The 17,216-nt window shown below is 59.3% G+C and overlaps 1 protein-coding gene across 2 annotated transcripts; it reads right to left on the minus strand.

Annotated features, from left to right (window-relative positions):
* Nucleotides 1–127: 127 nt before the first annotated feature.
* On the minus strand, nt 128–17,037 carry PDK2 (pyruvate dehydrogenase kinase 2). Of its 2 annotated transcripts, none has more exons than XM_035026885.1 (11): nt 16,790–17,037; nt 14,801–14,942; nt 7,160–7,231; nt 6,579–6,763; nt 5,969–6,058; nt 5,683–5,760; nt 2,973–3,052; nt 2,782–2,880; nt 2,512–2,619; nt 1,799–1,912; nt 128–1,208 (listed from the first exon to the last, which is right to left on the minus strand). In XM_035026885.1, exons 1-11 carry the CDS (start codon nt 16,905–16,907, stop codon nt 1,068–1,070), a joined length of 1,227 nt encoding a protein of 408 aa, XP_034882776.1. In that variant the 5' UTR covers nt 16,908–17,037; the 3' UTR covers nt 128–1,067. The 2 variants fall into 2 exon arrangements, with proteins under 2 accessions (XP_034882776.1, XP_034882778.1); XM_035026887.1 differs by having other exon boundaries at nt 2,973–3,049; nt 16,790–17,036.
* Between the last annotated feature and the right edge of the window lie 179 nt (nt 17,038–17,216).

Raw genomic sequence — 17,216 nt, forward strand, 5'->3', positions numbered from 1 at the left:
CCGGGCTGGGTGTCCCGAGCGCGTCATACGGTAGTCACAAGGCCTGCACTCTGCGTGGTCTGTGCGTGCACATTCCCCCCCCCACCCCCCCACCCCCTCCACCCCGGGAAAGCAGCCAGGCCACGGGCTCATTCAGTCTCCTCTTTATTGTGGATGTCACGGCCATCGTCCCAGCCACTGGGGGGAGCACACAACTTTAACCCCTGTGTGCTGAGGGGAAGGGTGGGGGCTTTCGGGGCTATAAAACTAGCTATGTACATAGAGCCTTCTAGGGAGAAAGCCACCCCAAGCACGTGCGTGTCCAGGCACAGGGGGAGTGGGGGTCTGGAGCTCAGGCGGGACCGTGTGGGGGTGGGGCGGGCAGGTGGCCGTGTGCATGTGAGGACATGCTGGCGAAGGGCTTGGGAGACGCCTGAGGGGCTCTGAGCAGCTTGGCTGGGCAGCCGATCTCCGGGTCCTCCCAGGTTCCTTCACATTAAGGGTGAGCCCTGGGTGAGAACTGCCCCCTCCTAACCTTGACCTTTCAGCTTAGGGTGGAGGGAGAGGCTGCAGGACCAGGTCCCCAACCAGGGAGGGTGCAACCCCCTTCTCTACACAGGGACACGCAGCCCCTTGCTAACGCTGACCCGGGGCCAGGGCCGGGGTGCCTGCACGGGCCGGGGGATAAGGCAAGCAGGGTGTCCACTTGGAAGGCCAGGGCTGTGGAGGGCAGTGAGGGGGACCCTGGACCCCTGGCAGAAAAGTGGCAGCTCTGGTCTCAGAAGGAGGACTGCCATGGAAACATGGTTCTGGGGACTCCCCCCCCCCCCGTCACGATAGAGACGTCCCCCCATCCTTAGGCATCGCCCACCGAGACTGAACAGCAGGGAGACCACCGAGGGGTCTCCGCGGAGACGGAGATTGGCACTTAGACCACAGACTGGTCACCGTGGTGATTTCCATGGAGACAGAAGCTGGTCGTCAGGGGAGAGCCACCCCCGACCTGGCGGGGATGAGGAGGGCCACCGTGGTGGCCAGTCCCGGAGACAGCAGTCTCTCCTCTCCGGTGCAGGGGAGTCCGGCGGCCCTTAGCTGACACGGTACGTGGACGTGTTCTTCGGCTCCGTGCTGGGCACACACCAGTCGCCAGCCTCGTGGATGGTCTGGTAGTGGCGCCAGGCTGACTTGTTGTAGACGGGCAGGCGCTCCACCGAGTCCGTGGACAGGGCCTGGAGAGCACCGGGGTCAGCCTGTCCCACTTCCCCGTGCCTCACCCACTTCTCGCTCAGGCACCCTTTTCCCAGGGTGGGTTGTGGTGGTGTTGGGCCACGGCCCCCACGTCCCACCCTGTGTCTGAGTCGGCCCAGCTAGGTGCCAGACACTGGCCGAGACAACGAACCCCGGCCCAGAAAGACCCATGAAAGGACCTGTCCCTTCTGTGCCTTGCCCCTGCCCATTCCAGAAGGCTACTCACTCAAAGGGTCAGGAAGGTAGAGGGAAGGTGGGCTGTGACCTTGAAGAAGGTCACAAATTCTGGGCCTCAGTCTGGCCCTGGGCTGAATGACAAGTTCTCTGTGGTACCCCCCTTCCTTCTATGTGTAAGAAGTCAAAGGTCCCCAGAACAGGGGTCTTAATCACGGACCAGGGACTTCCTTAAATTGCCTGCCGAGCTGGGAATGTCTGCAGGTTGCGGAACTGTAGCTTTGCTCTGATTCCCAGTCTGGAATGAGGAAAGGAGTGGAGGGGTGGAGACGAAACCTACCAGCAGGCTGACCGGCCCGCACACCCCGCAAGCTGGGCCCTGCACCAGGACCCTCACCTTGAGATAGATGACAGCGTCGGTCCCAAAGCCCTCCATGGAGAAGAGCTGCAGGTCTCCCTGGAAGTACTTGGCATAGAGGCGGGAGATGGGGAGCCCGTACCCGAAGCCAGCCTACAAGGGGGCAGGAAGGGAGTGTGACCAGGAGGCTGGTGCTGGGCCTCCTGGAGCAAAGGGACCAATGCACTGAGTTGGGGTCGGGCCAGGAGCTTCCCAGAATCCCCCGGGGGTGAGGGCAGTCAGTCCGGTGGGGCCAGAAAGGCGGAGCAGTCCCAGCTGTGGGTGGTAGTCAGCGGGGCTGGCAGAAGAGCTCAGCCCTAGGAGCCGGCGGGTCCGGACAAGCGGGTGTGGATAGGTCACGGGGCTCCTGGGTCTCAAGTTCCCAAACCCAGCCCCCCTGCTCTGCTGGGCATGACAGAGAGGTGCTGATGAGCGAACTTCGTGGGGCGTGAGAGGGAGAGGGAGAATTGAGGAAAGGGGACAGAGAGACACCCGCAGCTCAGGCGGGAGGGCAGCGGCTGCAGGCTCGGGGGGGGGGGGGGTGAGGAGCAGGGGGGCCGGGACTGGGAGAGGTGACTGACACCGCATACAGCCACACAAGAGCGAAGACCATGGGAGGTGAGGTGAAAGATGGGGAGAGGGACAGTTTGATGAGAAGAGGTGAAAAAGGCATCCTTTAGGAGGTGGGGGGCACAGGAGGGAGACCATCTCACCAGCGGGGTCCCTCCAGTGCCGGGCTGGGGAGTGGGCGCTGTGGAGTACATGTAGCTAAAGAGTCGCTCGATCTTCCTCAGGGGAACTCCCCCACCTCGGTCACTCATCTGGGGGAGACAGACATGGCTTCAGGGCTCATGCCCCCTGCCCCCTGACACCCCTGAGCTCTTGGTCGTCCCCATCCCCAGGGTCTTCTCTGAGCCCATCTCCTGGCAGGAGGGAAGTCCCCACACCACTGCTCTCTGGCCCCCAAATCAAGCGTCACATACTTTGATGGACAGATCTTCCTCACCCAAGGCCACCATGACCTTGATAGGTGGGAGGACAAGGCTGGACTCGTGGCTTTCCACGGTTGCACGCATGGCATTCTGTGGAGGGAAAGGCGGAAGAGATGAGTAAGAGTGGCCTAGCCCTAACCACCCCCAACGCCGCAGAGGACCATCACCCCCCACCTCCTTACCTTGAAGAGTTCAAAAAGCATGTGGTAGAGGTGGGAGGGGACATAGACCATGTGAATTGGCTGTTTGGAGTTGGATGCTGCTGGGGAAGTCAAGACCAAGGATCAGGAAATTGTCAAGAGGTCACCATTCAGCATTCATTGACTCAGCACCTAGCACCCAGCACTCAACCACCCATTTCTCCTCCAACCATCTGCCAGGCCATTCATCTGGCATTTATTCATCCAGCTATCCATTCATTCGGTGTCCATTCAACCATGTGTCCATACAATATCCATCACTATACACATGTCCATCCATTCACCCGTTCACCCGTCCATCCAACAACCACTATATCAACATCCACTAATTCCTCTATCTACCCATCCAGCATCCAGCCATCCGACTGTCCCTCAACTGCACATCTGTTCAAACATCCATCCTTCTTCCCATCTACCAATTCATTCATAGAGTCCAGATCCAGCCTTCCATTTATCCACTGTTTATCTAGCCCCTTCAACCATTCAGAAAGTATCTATCCGGCCTATATTCAGCCTACTAGCATTTGCCTGGACCCCAGAACCCCTGGAGAGCTTTTTAATCCAGTGGGGAGAGGGAAGGGGTGCTGCGCCATGATTCTGATACCAGCACTCTGCCTCTCAAGGATCGCTCTAGCCTGGAGAGCTTGGCGTGAGGGACTGCCTGTCTTCTCCTGGTGCCTGGCACACAGCTTTGTATGCAGTGGGAGCTCGATAAATGTGCAATGGATTCGTGAATGAAGGAATCTCAGGCCCTGTACTGGGCAGTGGGGCATAAAGATGAACAAAATTTGGCCCTACCCTCTTGGAAATTCAAGTCTAGACAAAGGCACAACGGACTTTTACATTGAATGCTGCACCCAGAGCTACGTGCCAGGCCCTGCGCTTGACCCTAGGGATACTGAAGTAACGTGGCCTGTCTCTGTCCTTCTATCTCTGCCTCCAAGAAATTAATTAACTAATTAATTTATTTATTTATTTATTAAAGATTTTATTTATTTGACACAGAGAGAGAGAGAGCACAAGCAGGGGGAGAGGGAGAAGCAGATCCCCCGCTGAGCAGGGAGCCTGATGCGGGGCTCGATCCCAGGACCCTGGGACCATGACCCAAGCCGAAGACAGGCACCCAACCAGCTGAGCCACCCGGGTGCCCCATACCTCTAAGTCATTCAGTCATTACAGAGGTATGCCCCAGGAAGCTGGGTGCCTAAACATTTTTTCTGGGAAGTCCAGGAAGGCTTTTCGGAGGACCTGGACTTGAACTGGGCCTTTCAGATGTGGGCAGCGTGACTTCCACAGGTTTCTGGCGCACAGGCAGGGGGTGGCTGAGGAGCAGGTGGGGGAGAGGAAGGGTAGAGAAACTTCCAGATCCCTGATCCTCCTTTCCCCTATGCCCCTGGTTCATCAGCAGGGCCTGATCTCTCTACCTCCAAGATATTTATCAAATCTACCCCCTCTTTCCATCTCTGCTGCCTTCCCCTCCCCTGGATTCCTGCAGTGACCTCCTAAGTGGCCTTCCCGAGGTCTCGCCTGCCCCCTCCACCCTCTACATATCTTTAGAATGAACGTCAGAAGCTGGCATCACCGTTGCTTCGAACCCTTCAGTGGGCTTCCCTGCTGCACACAACATCCCAGCTCCTGTCTGTGGCCCACGGGCCCTGCATGCCTTGGCCTCTGTCTCCAACCCCTCCCTGCCCATCTCCCAGCCCCCTCACTGGTCCTGCTGGTGCCTGACCACCCGCCCCACCCAAAGTAGGACCCCCGCAGCCATCCTCTCGTGTCCATTCTTCCCCTCTTCTTGTCACAGATATCCCCTCCCCCAAAGTTCTAACAGGCTGCTGGCTGCCCAGCTATATAGACTGAATTCCCGGCCTCCCTGGCAGCTAGGCCTGGCAGGTGACTTAGGGGAGTGACTGTCCAACCCCTGGGTCCTGCCTCCTCCATCCTCTTCCCCTTCTCCAGCTGGAACTGAGACATGAGGGTGGGGAGCTGGCTTTGCTGTTCCACCCCAGGGCCTAGAAAGAGGGAAACCTCTCTTTTAATTAAGCCACTGTTATCTGGGTTCTGAAAAGGCAGCCAAGCTGATACCCTAGTAAATACACTGCTCCTCCCCATCACTGCCACGTGACGTCATCTTGTTTCCTCCCTGTCACTTGTCACCGTCTGAAATTAGCTTGTTGGGGGTGCCTGGGTGGCTCAGTCGTTAAGCGTCTGCCTTCGGCTCAGGTCATGATCCCAGGGTCCCGGGATCGAGCCCCGCATCGGGCTCCCTGCTCCGCGGGAAGCCTGCTTCTCCCTCTCCCACTCCCCCTGCTTGTGTTCCCTCTCTTGCTGTCTCTGTCAAATAAATAAATATTTTTAAAAAAATGAAATTAGCTTATTGATTATTTGCTCACTGGCTAACGGCCCCCTTCCCCAGCCTCCCCAGCATGAAGAATGTAACCTCCCTGAGAACAGGCACCTTCCTTGGCATGTTCACTGCTTAATAAATCCTTAGCAAATAAATTAGTAATAATACTGCTAATAAGTAGTCAATAATAGCTCTGCTTCTGTCCCATCCATTTCTTTTCCTTTTTCTTTTTTTTCCGGTTCCTTTCCTGACTCCCGATCTCACCTTCCTCTCCAGAGCCCTTAGACAGACAGACACGCGCACGCGCGCACACACACACACACACACACACACTTGCTCACTCACTATTGATCTCCTGGATCTCCAAGTCAGGCGAGGCCATGTAATACTTGTCACAGAGGAGCTTGGCCATATCGTAGGCATCTGAGAGAAGAGAGGGGCCGCTCAGGGAACGGGGCGGCCCACCCAGCAGGCACTCCTCTTGCTTGGCACCAGCACGGGGCATCGCCAACATTAAGCCCAAGCAGACGAGGCCCCCCACCCACGGGCGGGGGGGCGGGGCACGACACATCCTCAGGCCAGGCAGCTGGGAGGGGGTCTCTGGGGCTCCTCCATGCTGGGGACGGCTTACCCTTCACCACGTCGGAGACGTTGCAATGGGGGTCGATGCTGCCGATGTGTTTGGGGTGGGCTGGGTTGGCACTGCCGTCAAAAATCAGGGCTGCGGGCGAGAAGGCAGGGCGCCGTTGGGGGGGCCCCCCTCCTGCTCCCAGGACTCTCCAACTCCACCCCTACATCCAACACCCGTCCTCCCATTCCCTGGGCCCCTCCGTCCCCGGCTCGGGCCATGTCTGGCCTGTCTGCAGACCTGAAGTACTCCTCTCCGCGGGCCTAGTCCACCACACAGCCCACAGGACATTTCTTCCTTTCGCTACAGCGTTTAGAAATCGTTTTACTGTCCTGCACCTGAACTCATCTGAGCACGAGGAACTCATTTAATTTTCAACTGGTTATAATTTCTCAACAGTCACAGTGAATACTCCGGGACTAAGGAACGCGAAACAACAAACAATTTCTGAATATAACAGACTTGTGACGAATCCACACTGAACGCTTTTGAAGGAGGCGACGCCATTCTGCCTTGTGTCCGCGTTCACAAGGCACTTGCATGCTGCTGCCTTCTGCCCCCACTGGGGAGCCAGGGAGGCGCTCTCGGGCCTGAGCCCCCCAGCCCCGCTCACTGTGCTGGTTGATGAGCATGCGGATGGAGATGCGGCTGAGGTAGAAGCGGTCCAGAAAGTACTGGATGTTCTGGTTGGAGACCGGGTCGTCGCCGTAGGTGTCCTTGTACTCAAGCACGCCCTGGGCCATGGTGGGCACCACGTCGTTGTGGCGGTTCCGGATGGTGACCAGGGCGTCAGTGAACCTGCAGGGCACGGCGGCTGTTGGCCCTCACCCGGTCCCAACCCTGGGGCACCCTCAGACTCTCCCCTGCTTCTGACCTCTTCTCCACGCGTCTTCACTCACAGGACCCTTCCCAACCTGACAGACCCACAGCGCCCTCCCCACCGCTTCCCAAGCCCACCCTGCATCTTCCACCGCCTGCCCGACAGCCGGGGGCACTCCTCAGGGGCAGGAGCTTGGATCCCCCCAATCAGACTCAAGGACACGGAGGCCAGGGGCCAATTCCCCCTGAGACTAGATATCCTTGAGGACAGGGATCATTTCTTCCATCCTCCTGGCCATTTCTGCCTCAGGGCTGTGACCCAGTGCCCCTCACCTGCACCTGCCCTCCTGCCCCCCACTGGGGCCCCTCACTCACTGGCTTAGGGTACGATGGTCCTCGGGGTCCTTGTCCAGGAACTCCATGATGTCCAGGAGACTTTGGACATACCTGTGTGCAGTGGAGGGGGGGACATCACCTCAGCTCCAGGCCAGGCCTGGCCCCCTTCCCAACTGACTCAGCTGCCCCCACACCTGCCCCGCCCCTACCGTGGGCAGTGGCACGCAGAGCTGCCCCCACACCGGCCTCACCCCTACCCACACAGCGCTGCCCTGCTTGACAGGCTACACCACACTTTTTCTCAATTCCTTTCATCTGTATGCGAGTCTCCCTGACAACACAGTAAGTTATGCAAGAACATCTCTCATTTGCTGGTCCCCCTCATAGCACCCTGGCTGTGGAATCTAAGAATAGCAGTCTTTGGAAGGCACTGGGGATCGTCCCATCCCTGGGGTCTTCACCAAGAGAGAAGGCTGGGGCCAGTTGCTTAACCTCCCCGAGCGCCCTCACGGAAACCGGTCCTAACGTCTGTGCTGCCACCAGGGTTAACGTTGCCACCCACGGGGCGCGGCTGGCAGGGTGACTGGCCCAGGGCACGTCACAGAGCAGGGGCTCAGCGGGGATTATAGCCGAACACTCTGCGCCCCTGACCAGGGGCCGTGCGCTCTGCCCAGGGAAGTGGATTTTTTTTTTTTTTAAAGATTTTATTTATTTATTTGAGAGAGAGAGAATGAGAGAGAGCAAGCACATGAGAGGGGGGAGGGTCAGAGGGAGAAACAGGCTCCCCGCTGAGCAGGGAGCCCGATGCGGGACTCGATCCCGGGACTCCGGGATCATGACCTGAGCCGAAGGCAGTTGCTTAACCAACTGAGCCACCCAGGCGCCCAGGGAAGTGGATTTTAAATGGTGGGTGGGCAGGACACAGGAGCGGGGCAGGCAGGCCAGCTGTGACCGTGCGTGGGGCCGGAGCCCGCGGAGAGCCAGGACAGCTCACTCCACTCTGAAGGCCCAGCAGGAGTGAAGGCCCAGCAGGAGTGCGTGGCCCACTGCTGCCCCCCATCTGCAGGCCTGGTTGGGAGGCCGATTTCCCCAGGACCTCGGAGAGCTGGGGAGCCAGGGGAGTGCTGGGAAGCCCCGAACTCGGGGCCGCAGGGGGCCAGCCTGTGCGAGGGAGTCAGGCTCACCTGTGGCAGCAGAGCGTGCCCACCTGGAGCCACTGTCCCCCTGCCCTGCAAGCCACGACCCCCACTGCTTCCTGCTACCACGTCCAGCCCACGGGTTGTTCTCCTGGGGAAGGCCACAGAGCCGAGCCTCTCTCTGGTAGAAACACTCGTAGGGAGCAGGAAGGAGGGGCTGCCAAGAGCCCTGGGACAGAGGGCTCTGCGGCCTAACGGTCTCGCTAGAAAAGGCGCCTCCACGGAAGATGCATTCCTATGGACACAGTGCTTTGACCTTGACAGGTAAGAAGGGCAGGCATTAGCCCCATTTCACAGGCTCCTCAACTGAGGCCCGAAGCAGTCATCAGGCCGGGAGGCAGGGTAGTGAAGACTCAGTCCTCCGCACTCTTGCCACCCGGCAGCGCCGGGTCTGCTCAGAATGCCCACCTCCGCGTCCCTGACGGCTCTCCGCCCAGAATACCCTTCCCCCTTCACCTCCCCCCCACTGCTCTTCCCTCTCTCGCTTCAGAGACTAGAGGAGAGGGTGGGGGCGCTGGCTGGGGCGCTGGCTCTGCTGAGTCCCCATCCTGGCTTTTCCACTCAGGGCTGTGCGGCCTGGGTAAGTCGTGGAGCCTCTCTGGGCCTGAGTTTCCTCATCAGGAAAGTGGAGGGTTTCCTAACGCTATCACTGCCTTTCAGTGAAGGTCAAAGGTCATACTAAGCTCCGTGCCCAGCACGCAGTGAGCACTCCAGATGTGCGCCCTTGCTCCGAACGTGGTTTACACATCAGCCACAGCGGAGTGCATCCTCTGAGCCCCACGCGGCACCGACACCCTCCTGCTGGTCGTACTGGGCGTAGGCTCTGAGTCCCGTTTTAATCATGCTCTGGACAGCCGCCACGCTAGGGCTGGCAGGAATGGGGACTTTCCAGCCCTGGTGCTCCCCGCATGTCCTCCTCACCCAGCAGAAGAGACCAGCCTCCCCCCGTCCCCCCCATGCCTGCAGCCCCAGCAGACAGAGAGGCACTCCAAAGGCCGGGCCTCAAGCTCCCTGGAGAGTAGTAACAGGCGGGCTGACTCTGCTACAGAGTGACGGAGTGACGGGGGCCAGAGCCTGCCTGTTGCCGAGTCTACCCGGGGTCTCCCGTCCCCCAGCAGCCTTGAGGAGCATGCCGTACTTCCCCTTGCTGTAGAAACCAGCCCAGGGAAAGCAGGTGATACGGCCCAGGCCCCACGGTCAGGGGCCACGCTGGGATTCGAACCCATGTCTGTCTGACTCCCAGTCCACACCACATGGCCAACTGCTCACCATCCACCCTGGTCCCAGCAGTGACATGATGGCTGCCGCCAGCTTCAGACAGGGCTCGGCTCTGTGCTTGCCTGCCCCCCTATTTTCGCCTCCGTGATACCCTGTGAGGTGGGTGCTCCCGCTCCCCCATTCTACAGATGAGGCGGTCACCGTGCTGAGCTGGGCTTCTCTCTCACAGGCTGTGTGCCCCCAAATCCCTGCCCCCCTCCCCCATGCCCAGGATAAAGCTTCATGCTCATGACTCTGGGAGGGGATTTGGGGAGAAAACCTGCAAGTGTGCAAGGCTGGGGTAGGTAGAGAGAGGAAGGGGAGGAAACCAGCTGGAGAGTGGGGCCCAGAACCCCTTCCTAAGATGGGGTGGGGAAGCAGGTAGGGAGGGAGGGGGTAGGAGCTAGGAGGCCCTGCCCGCTGGGCCAGGAGGTGAAGGGGCAGGGACAGCGTCCCAGCGCAGGTGTAGGCCCAGTGCCCTAGCTACTGGCCTCATCCCTCCGAGGCTGCCTGCCGCACCCTAGAGAACAGAAGTGGGGCCTGGTCACATGGCCAGTGAAGTAAAGGGTGCCAGGACGGACAGACAATGGGCAGTCCCCCCACAGCACGGGCGTGCAGAGGGCCGCCAGCCTGAGGCCCCCTGCCCGCCTCCCTTGCGGGGCCACTCCTGCTGGGGAGTGGGTCCGCGTGGGCTCTCGGGAGGGAGAGGACAAGATGGGAAGGATCTTCCCAGAGGACCCTGGGCCTGGCTGAAGCCCGCCGAGGCCTGGTAACCCAGATGGCACCCTCAGGCAAGATCTGGTCCTACAGGGAGAGACACTGAGAAAGGAGTGACCCTGGCTCCTGGGCTGCCCCCGCACTGACCGCCAGAGAAAGGACTGGGCTCGGACCTAGGAGGCCCGAAACAGCGGTGCACTGGCCGATCTGGCATTGACTCCGCCTCTCCCAGCAGGCCGCGGGGGCCCAATATAGCTGCCCCAGGGAAGGCCTGGGCCTGCCGACCTCAGCAGCAAATCAGGCACCCAGGACTCCTGCCTTCTGGGGCTTTCTAGCTTGCCCAGAGCCCTGGACTCGGGAGGCAGGGGGTGGAATGTGGAGGGAGGTGGAGGGGGCGTGTGCATGGCGGCGTGTGTGTGTGTGTGTGTGTGCGTGTGCACCAGGCACTAGTGTCCACAGCCACTGCGGATGAGGAGTGTGAACAAGGCAGTGGCCGTTTGAGGAGGGGGAGCTGGCAGACCTATCCCGCTCTGGAAGCTGCTCTCTGGAGGGGAGCCGAGTGCAGGCCCTGAGCCGGGCAGACTTGGGCCCTGTGGCCGGCTGGGCCCTACAGAGGCCACTGAGCTGCTCCTGTCCCCGGCTCGAAAATGGGGTTCAAGGCAGTACCACTCTGACATCCTCAGTCTCAAGCCCGGTTATGGGAGGAGAGGCCGAGGGGTTCGGGGAGGATGGGACTCGAGCCCCGGCTCCATGCCTGGTCCAGCGCGGGCCACGGGAGCCACTGCCACGGTGCTGGTTCTTCTCAAGGGCTGTGGTTCCCGCGGGGTGGGGGTGCAGGTCCCTTGCAGGCGGGGGAGGTTTGACAGAAGGTGCTGGCCCCACTGCCCCCTGCCCCTTTCCCTACAACCTCTGCAAGACCCTTAGTGACAGGAGTGACTCACTGTCATCTGATTCTACTCTGCAACTCTCCCCCTCTTTCTGGAAGCACACTCCTACCAGCTCCACGCCCTCCTCCGGCTGGCTTTCTCTCCGGCTCCGTGCTCCAGCATCTCTAGCCAAGTGCCTTCCGGTAAGGTGGGCCCTACTGTAGTCTCGAGGACTTGCTCAGGGAGTTTGGCGATCTCTGACCCAGGTCACTGCCCCAGAACAGAGCACTCTGCCTGCCCCCTCATGAATGTAGCCACCGGTCACACAGCCTAGGCTAGAGTCCTAGCTCCCCCACCTGCTGCATCAGTGATCTCACACACGAGCCCTAACCTCTCCGAACCTCAGTCTGCTCGTGTATGAAATGGGAGTAATGACAAGGCCTACGGCAGAGGGCTGTCGGGAAGGCTAAGTAAGTGAAAATGTGGACATGCCCAGAAGAGTTCCTGACGCAGGGTAGGCCCTCCAGGTCTATTTGCTTTCATCAGCACCATCACTATGAGGACCACACTGTCTAAGAGAACCCTGGCCAAACTCATATCTGTGGCCTGGAGGTGCAGCTCAGGGACACGGCTTGTGTTGACAGAGTTCTGCACACTTTGGCACCGAACGGTGGCGTTTGTCCTTAGAAACAGAACAAATCCCCATTTTACAGATGAGGAAGCCGAGGCTCGGGGAGCCTGGAGGTTTTGCTAAGGAAGTGTCCAGCAAGCAGCGAAGCCAAGCCTCAGAGTCAAGCATGCTGACACAGACATCAAAGGCCAAGGCTTCCTACTGGCTTCCAAAACAGGCTCCCTCGCACCAGGTCTGTCTGGTTGAGACAATTTACCAGGTTTATTTAAAACCAGGAATGCTCAACATGTCCCCAGTGACTCTGGCCTAGACCCTCTCTGCAGCTGAGTAACAACTCCACTCGCCTTCACCACGTCATATCACCACCACTGCGAACAGCATTCGTACCGGACTTTTCCATTTCCCAAAGGGGAGCGTTTGCTCCTTACTCGTCAGACTCTGAGGGTAGAGGCCCTCTTGCCAGGCTCCGTGGTACGCTGTCCCCCTGCGCTCGTGCAAACCCTGCCCACCTCCACCACCTCTACATCCAGTGGGTTCTCCTGGAGGGAGTCTGCACTCTCTCACAGGCGGCCACCTCGTCCCCATCAGAAAATCTCTCCTCCCCTCAGACCTTAGTCTCTCTTGCTGCGGCCGATGAGGCCCATTCCCTAGGAACAACCTCAGCAGGCTCCAGTCAGTGCATCAGGACATTCCAGAAATCCCATGGCCTGTTCTCCTCTAAGCTGAACCAACCACTGGGAAGTGCTCTCTCTTGTCTAACTTCACTCTGTCCTGCTGTTGCTGGACATGACTTCCAAGCTTGGAGGGAAGAAAGACCAGGCCAAGCCCACATATGCGTAACTGATTTTCAGAAACGGCCTCCGCGGGCCTGGGGGCCTCACGGGCAGCCCAGCAGCTCCCTGCTCCCCCACACCCCGACACACATCCCCCGGGCCTCCTAGGAACATAGCGTCCAGGGAGGGGCCTGCGAGGGCCTGTCCTGGCGTCAGGGGCCTGCTGGAGTGGAAGCTGGGCCAGCCAGCGGACAGAACTGGAGGAGAAGCGGGCAAACAGATGGCACCTTCTGCCTCCTCCCCGCCACTTCCCCACCACCCCGCAGTGGGAAATGCTGGTTGGCTCAGAGGTCTTGGACCTCCAAGGGCCAGGGCCCAGCGAGGGGTGACCTGGTTGGGCTGCAGGAATGCCAGACCCTGCCCTCTCCCCCTGGCCCCCTTCGCAGCTTGCACCGAGAGCACTGCAGGTGCAGAGTGAGGTTGCAGAGGCCCTGGCTGGGCCCTTGCCTGCCTCCACGCCCTGGCACAAGCAGTCCCAAGGCCTAGAATGCCCTTCCCTTCTTTCTAGGTCTAAGCTCACTCCCAGCCCCCTGGAAGGCCCAGTGACATGTCACCTCCTCTGTGTGTCCATCTCAACTTCCCCACAACTCTCTGCTTCAACTGACATCCAGCGTGTGCTTACTGGGAGCCTGGCCTTGTGCACAAAACACTTTCCTTACCGTATCTCATTACATCAGAGTAAGTCCTGCCTATTCAGATATCCACACATAGAAACGATGCTAGAAGGGCACCACTAAGACCTTCTGAAACCCTACCAGTGTTCGGTTATGGAGTAGAGGGTAGTGGATGGCATTCTCTTCTATCTATTTTTCTGTGTCTTCCAGAAAATACTTCCACGAGGAGGAGGAAAAGAACCCCAATCCACATTACTTTTTAAATAACATTTTGGTTCTTTAGTAACTCTTCGGCAGCTCGCTGCTCCCACCACGATCTACATAACTCTCAGTTTACCCACTCTCCTGCTCCCCGCGAGCTCCTGGGCTCCCAGCAGGGCGCTGGGCTCACAGCAGGCGTGGAGCCCTGCTCCTGAACCCAACAGCGAACCACAGCCACGCCACACCATAGCCAAACTGGCAAAGCCTTCCAGCGCAGGTGCCACCAAAGATCAACCAGGATTAACCATCTGCACGCCAGTCACACAGCAAACTCTTGTTTGTTCTTCATGTGACCAGCCATTGGCTCATGTCATCCAGTTACTTAACCTGGGACAGAGTTCTAGAGGGACCTTTACTGAGGACTTCCCCCTGCTACGGCTGCAACTTTTGGTCTTTGCTCCTCCAAAGTTCTTGGGGGTTGGTACTGTGCCATCCCTGCATCTGAGTGTTTTCCAACATCCAAAACAGTCCAACCTGTCGCTTGGACTAAAACATTTGAAAAGGGGCGCCTGGGTGGCTCAGTTGGTTAAGCGACTGCCTTCGGCTCAGGTCATGATCCTGGAGTCCCGGGATCGAGTCCCGCATCGGGCTCCCTGCTTGGCAGGGAGCCTGCTTCTCCCTCTGACCCTCCCCCCTCTCATGTACTCTCTCTCATTCTCGCTCTCTCAAATAAATAAATAAATCTTAAAAAATAAATAAATAAATAAAAATAAAATAAAATAAAACCTTTGAAAATTCATTTCTTCCTGTTTCTGTTTCCCTACAGGTGCAAGCTGCGAAGGGGGCCAGGGGGAGAGGGCAGGGTCTGGCATTCCTGCAGCCCAACCAGGTCACCCCTCGCTGGGCCCTGGCCCTTGGAGGTCCAAGACCTCTGAGCCAACCAGCATTTCCCACCACGGGGTGGTGAGGAAGTGGTGGGGAGGAGGCAGAAGGTGCCCCCAGGTAAATATTACCCGGTAGGTGCTGGGTTTCCAGAACCAGAGCTGGTGGTGAATGCCAGTATTAGCATGGTTTGGGTTTTGCCTGTGAAAATAATTCCCCAGGTGGATCCTGGGTTTCTGGAGAAAGAAAAGTGGTAAGAATAGGGCTGGCCCCACAGGCATGGAGGCTAGGAGCTTTATCTCAGTCCCTGTTCTGGCCTAGCATTCCACTTGACCTTGGGCATCTCTCCAGCCTCTTGGAGCCCTGTGCTTCCTCTCTGTCCCCACCTCCCTCAAGGCTACTGGGAGCACAGAGCCTCTGGGAGCCCAGGGGCATCTGGCAGCGAGGGAGTGGGAGGTACAGGGGCCTGGCCAGGGGTCTCACCAGCTCTGGACCAGCTGCACCGAGGGTGTGCTCAGCACTCGGTCTGGAAGCAGGTTGATCTCTTTCATGATGTTGGCCAGGCGCACGGGCAGCTCCTGCCTGAGGAAGGTGAATGACGTTTTCTCACAGGCATTGCTGGACCCTGGAGGGAGGGAGAGAGAAGTGAGCCCACAGAGCTGCAAACCCCTGGAGCCAGAGGTCATCTCAGGGGTCAGATCGATTAAACCCTTCATTTCCTGAAGGTTCAGAGAAGTGACCAGGGGCACAGAGCAAAGCACCTCTCCTAATCCCCTGCAGGGCTCCCACCTCCATGCCACCCTGCCTAACCCTCTCCAAGCTTGCGTCCCCTCGCCCCCAGCCTGCTTGCCTTCAACCACAGGGGACAGGGCCACTCCCAGGCCCACTTGGAGCTGCCTCTGGCCTCGGTTACCTTACTTCTTCACTTTCTGTCCCTCCTAGTAGACACTCGCTTTGAGGGGTGGAAGGGGTAGGGTGGGGTGGATCGGGTGGGCAGAGGAGCCTGGGAAAACCACCCCTTCCCGGGTCTGGGCCTGGCTGAGGGGCGCTATGCCTGGACCATGGCAGCTGCGGGGTCCCAGCGTCATTTCTGGCCCAGTCTGTCTTCACCCAGGCTGGTCTTGATGACAACTGTAGAGTTGACCCTTCGTTAATGCCCACGTGGGAGGCACACAGGGCCCAAGGATGGGAGCCCAAGTATCTTGGTCCTTGGTCTGGCTTCAAGATGAAGACGGAGTGGTAGACTGAGGCCATGGCCTAGAGTCAGAAGAGCCAGATGCTAGTCTAAGTTCCGCTTCCAAGTCTGCCACCTAGGCCATGTGACTACCCTTCTGAAGATCTGTTTTCCCCACTGCACTACAAGTGGACCAAACTTGACTGTGAGCCCCACCCGGTCCATTTCTATAACTGGGGTCCAGTTTGGACCAGACAGCTACTGGTGGCTGGGAATGGGCCCAGGGGACTTTCTTACATAGGACAGCTCAAAAAGGGCAGGGGGACAGGCAGACAAGTCCTGGGTAACAGGGGCCCTGTGTCCTAGATGCCACCTCCCCACCCCCTCCCATCAGTGACGCAGCTGTAACTTGAGCCAGGCACTGTCTCTTCAACTCCTGAGAGACCTGGGCACCCCCTCCTAATCCCTAGCTGGCACCATGGAAATACCGCGTAGACAGACAGGGCCCACACAATGCCTGTTCCAGTGGCCACAGCGGCACAGTCTTGCTTCTGCTCCCAAAGCGCCAACCAGCGTTGCTGGTGGGTGATCCTGGCCCAGGAACCTAGGGGCAGCCAAGGCTGCAAGCCTCCTGACTCCGCCTCACGGTGCTCCAAGCCTCAGCCTGGGAGGGGACAGGGAGCCAGGCCCAAACAGATTTGCTCTTCAAGTGTCCTTGCCTACTGGGCCGGCTGGGGGCCAGCTTCTTCAGTGGGTGGAGGTATACTGACCAGGGACTTCCCTCCTGTTGACATTTTTCTGAAAGAGCCCAGTCCCCACCTGACCCCTGGGTGCCCAGCCCAGCCCAGGTCTCTTTCCAGATGTTTGCACCTCCACCCTGTTACTCCCCACCAGCATCCCTGCCCCATTTCCTCTCCATCTCCTACTCATTGAGTCACTAGGACAACCACCATTAACCCTTTCTGTCTGGATATACCCTACTCCCCTCCTGCCCTAACATCACCTCCTCGCTCTTCCTTACTCTGTAAGACCTCGCACAAAGCCCAGCAAAGTATTTAGACCCCTTCTTCTCAGTGCCCCCACTTCCCATTGACAGCCCAGTATACAGCTCTTCCCCAGGATACCTTAACCCACTCGGGACCAGTCCCTGCCCCTCCCTCCCCCGCCTTAACCCATTCCTGCCTGTACCCCAGCAACCCCTCCCTGTCACGCAGGGCCTCTCCTCTCCTCCGCGTTAATCCTTCGTGGCCAGGGCTCCCTCACTCACTGCCCGCCGCGCCCCACCCCCCACTCCGTACCAAAGTCCAGAAACTGCTTTATGGACAGCGGGGACGGGGAGAACTTGCTGAAGTGTTCGATGTACTTGGGCGCCCCTGCCAGCGACGCATTCTTCAGCAGCGCGCGGACCCAGCGCATGGCGGCGGTGGCGGTGGCGGCCGCAGCTCGGGCTCGGGCTCCGGTCCCCCAGCGGGCAGCACTGGCGCTCAGCTCGGCCCAGCTCGGCCCAGCTCGGCCCAGCCCGGCCCAGCGACCGGGACGGGCCGCCTCCTCCCCGCCCCGGCCCTGGCAGTCCTCCAAGCCCCGGCCAATCGGCTCGTTGCGGCGCCCCGACGTCGCCAATGGCCGCTCACAAACAACGCCGGCAGAGCCAATCGCCTCTCGCCCCGGCACGTGGCTCCCCCCCCGGGCCCACCCCCTTAACCCCGTCCTGGCCCGGGGCGGCCT

The sequence above is a fragment of the Mirounga leonina genome, unplaced genomic scaffold (genome assembly GCF_011800145.1).
Source record: "Mirounga leonina isolate KUSES-001 unplaced genomic scaffold, KU_Mleo_1.0 Mir_200, whole genome shotgun sequence".
Lineage (NCBI taxonomy): Eukaryota > Metazoa > Chordata > Mammalia > Carnivora > Phocidae > Mirounga > Mirounga leonina.

Coding starts and splice junctions, on each gene's coding strand:
- PDK2 (XM_035026885.1), bottom strand. CDS start 16,907: ATGCGCTGGGTCCGCGCGCTGCTGAAGAATGCGTCGCTGGCAGGGGCG. Junction 5,761..5,968: donor CGTCTCCGACGTGGTGAAGG/GTAAGCCGTCCC, acceptor CTCTTCTCTCAG/ATGCCTACGATATGGCCAAG. Junction 2,620..2,781: donor AGGAAGATCTGTCCATCAAA/GTATGTGACGCT, acceptor TGTCTCCCCCAG/ATGAGTGACCGAGGTGGGGG.